The following is a 2,260-nucleotide window of genomic DNA, read 5'->3' on the forward strand; positions in this document are numbered from 1 at the left end:
GGGTCAACAATGGTGGAAGAGGGGACGTTTGGTGGTGTTTCTAACATGGCGGATGAGTCAAGGGTTTTCTCTTCATAGGTGGGTAGGTTTGCTTGCTCTTCAGCCATGGTAGATAGTTGGGTAGAAGGTTCTGGAAGAGTGGAAAGAGAGAAGGATGATCGCTTAAGGTTAGGAGGTGTAGGGGTTTTAAGGAGGGAAAGGATAATTATGAGGGATGATAAACGGGTTCTGAAATGGCTGTAGGTTTGTGGGAAGATGCAATGTTGCAGAGGGAAGTGAAAAGATTTGAAAGAAAAGACGTGATATACAAGGTCGGAAAAGGTGGATGACGTGACAGTTAATTTTGTTTCTTTTGAGATATGCATGAAAAAAACACAAGACTACTAACCTGTGGTACAAGAACCAGGTTCTTGACCGGTCTTTCGGAAAAGATTTTTCAACTCTCTTTTACCGCTCACGCATTGTTTCTTCACCTTCTATAATTATCATGTGTGTCTACCTGCAACGGTATAGAGGTGAGTTAGGCTTGGCCGGAAAACACTTTAGCTAGATTTACCTGAATGTAACTTTCATAGCCACATGGAAGGGAATCAGGTTCTCAATTAGGCTTGATTAACCCCAGTGCCATCCTGTTTTTCTCAAAATGTTCCCTGCTCAGAGCTTTGGTGAATATGTCTGCAATTTGGTCTTCTGTACTACATAACTTCATGTTAATAAGCCCCTTCTCCACATTGTCTCTGAGAAAATGATGTCTCACATCAATGTGCTTGGTTCTTTTGTTCTGGACCGGGTTCTTTGCCATGTTGAGTGCACTGGTGTTGTCACATAGAAGAGGTACACAGTCAATGTATACTCCAAAATCCTCCAATTATTGTTTGATCCATAAGAGCTGGGGACAACAAGAAGCTGCAGCAACATATTCTGCTTCAGCTGTTGAGAGAGCTACAGAGTTTTGCTTCCTTGTGCTCCATGAAATCAGATAGGATCCTAGGAAGTGAGCCATTCTGGATGTGTTTTTCCTATCCACCAGATAACCTACATAATCTGCATCAGTGTACCTAACAAGATTAAAATTGTCACCTGAAGGGTAATACATAACCAAGTCCTGTGTTCCCTTAAGATATCTCAGAATCCTTTTGGCAGCCTTTAGGTGAGATTCCTTGGGGTTTGACTGGAACCTTGCACATAGCCCCACACTGAATACAATATTTGGTCTACTGGCAGTGAGATAGAGGAGAGATCCAATAATGCCTCGATACATTGTTTGATTTACAGAAGAGCCAGATTCATCCAAGTCTAGTCGAGTGGCAATGGGAGTGTCGATCACTTTTGATGCTTCCATATCGAACCTCTTCAAAAGCTCCTTGATGTATTTCTACTGACTGATATAGGTTCCCTTCATGGACTTCTTCACTTGAAGACCCAAGAAAAAGTTCAGCTCCCCCATCATGCTCATCTCAAACTCATTTCCCATGAGTTTTGCAAATTCCTCACAAAGTGAGCCAGCTGTTGCCCCAAAGATAATATCATCAACGTATACCTGAACAATGAGCAGGTTTCTTCCTCATTTCTTCATAAATAGAGTGTTGTCAATTTTTCCTCTTGTAAATCCATTTTCTAAGAGAAACTTTGACAACCTTTCATACCAAGCTCGAGGATCCTACTTCAAACCATATAGTGCCTTGTCCAATTTGAACATATATTCAGGATGTTCATGACATTCAAAACCTGGAGGTTGCTTAACATAGACTTCTTCCTTGAGAAAACCATTCAGAAATGCACTATTGACTTCCATTTGGAACAAGGTTAATTCCATATGTGATGCAAAGGCAATGAGAATTCTGATGGCTTCCATACGAGCAACTGGAGCGAAGGTCTCATCATAATCAATCCCTTCCTCCTGATTGTAGCCTTGAACAACTAGCCTTTCCTTGTTCCTTGTAGTGTTTCTATGATTATCAAGCTTGTTTATGAACACCCACCTGGTCCCTATGATGGTTCTATCTAAGGGTCTAGGTACCAAGTGCCATACTTTGTTCCGTTCAAATTGATGTAGCTCTTCTTGCATAGTTTTGATCCAGTCTGCATCCTTCAAGGCTTCCTTAATATTTTTGGGTTCTATTTGGGAGAGGAAGGCTGAGAAGGCAAGTGAATTTCTTGCTTTTGATCTAGTTTGGACTCCAAAATCAAGGGGGTGATTATATTATCGAGAGGATAGGAGCTTTTGTGTTTCCAGTTTGACACTTGAATATCATTAGTG

General features: G+C 41.2%; 1 protein-coding gene across 1 annotated transcript; it reads right to left on the bottom strand.

Moving 5' to 3' along the window:
• Positions 1–868: 868 nt before the first annotated feature.
• Positions 869–1,342, bottom strand: LOC107828139 (secreted RxLR effector protein 161-like). The gene has a single exon (XM_016655398.1). The coding sequence runs from the start codon at positions 1,340–1,342 to the stop codon at positions 869–871; it is 474 nt and encodes a 157-aa protein (XP_016510884.1).
• Positions 1,343–2,260: the final 918 nt, after the last annotated feature.

The sequence above is a fragment of the Nicotiana tabacum genome, chromosome 21 (genome assembly GCF_000715075.1).
Source record: "Nicotiana tabacum cultivar K326 chromosome 21, ASM71507v2, whole genome shotgun sequence".
In the NCBI taxonomy this organism is placed as follows: Eukaryota; Viridiplantae; Streptophyta; class Magnoliopsida; order Solanales; family Solanaceae; genus Nicotiana; species Nicotiana tabacum.

What these genes read in the sequence shown, in the direction of transcription:
- LOC107828139 (XM_016655398.1), bottom strand. Translation starts at nt 1,342, where the DNA reads ATGGAAGCATCAAAAGTGATCGACACTCCCATTGCCACTCGACTAGAC.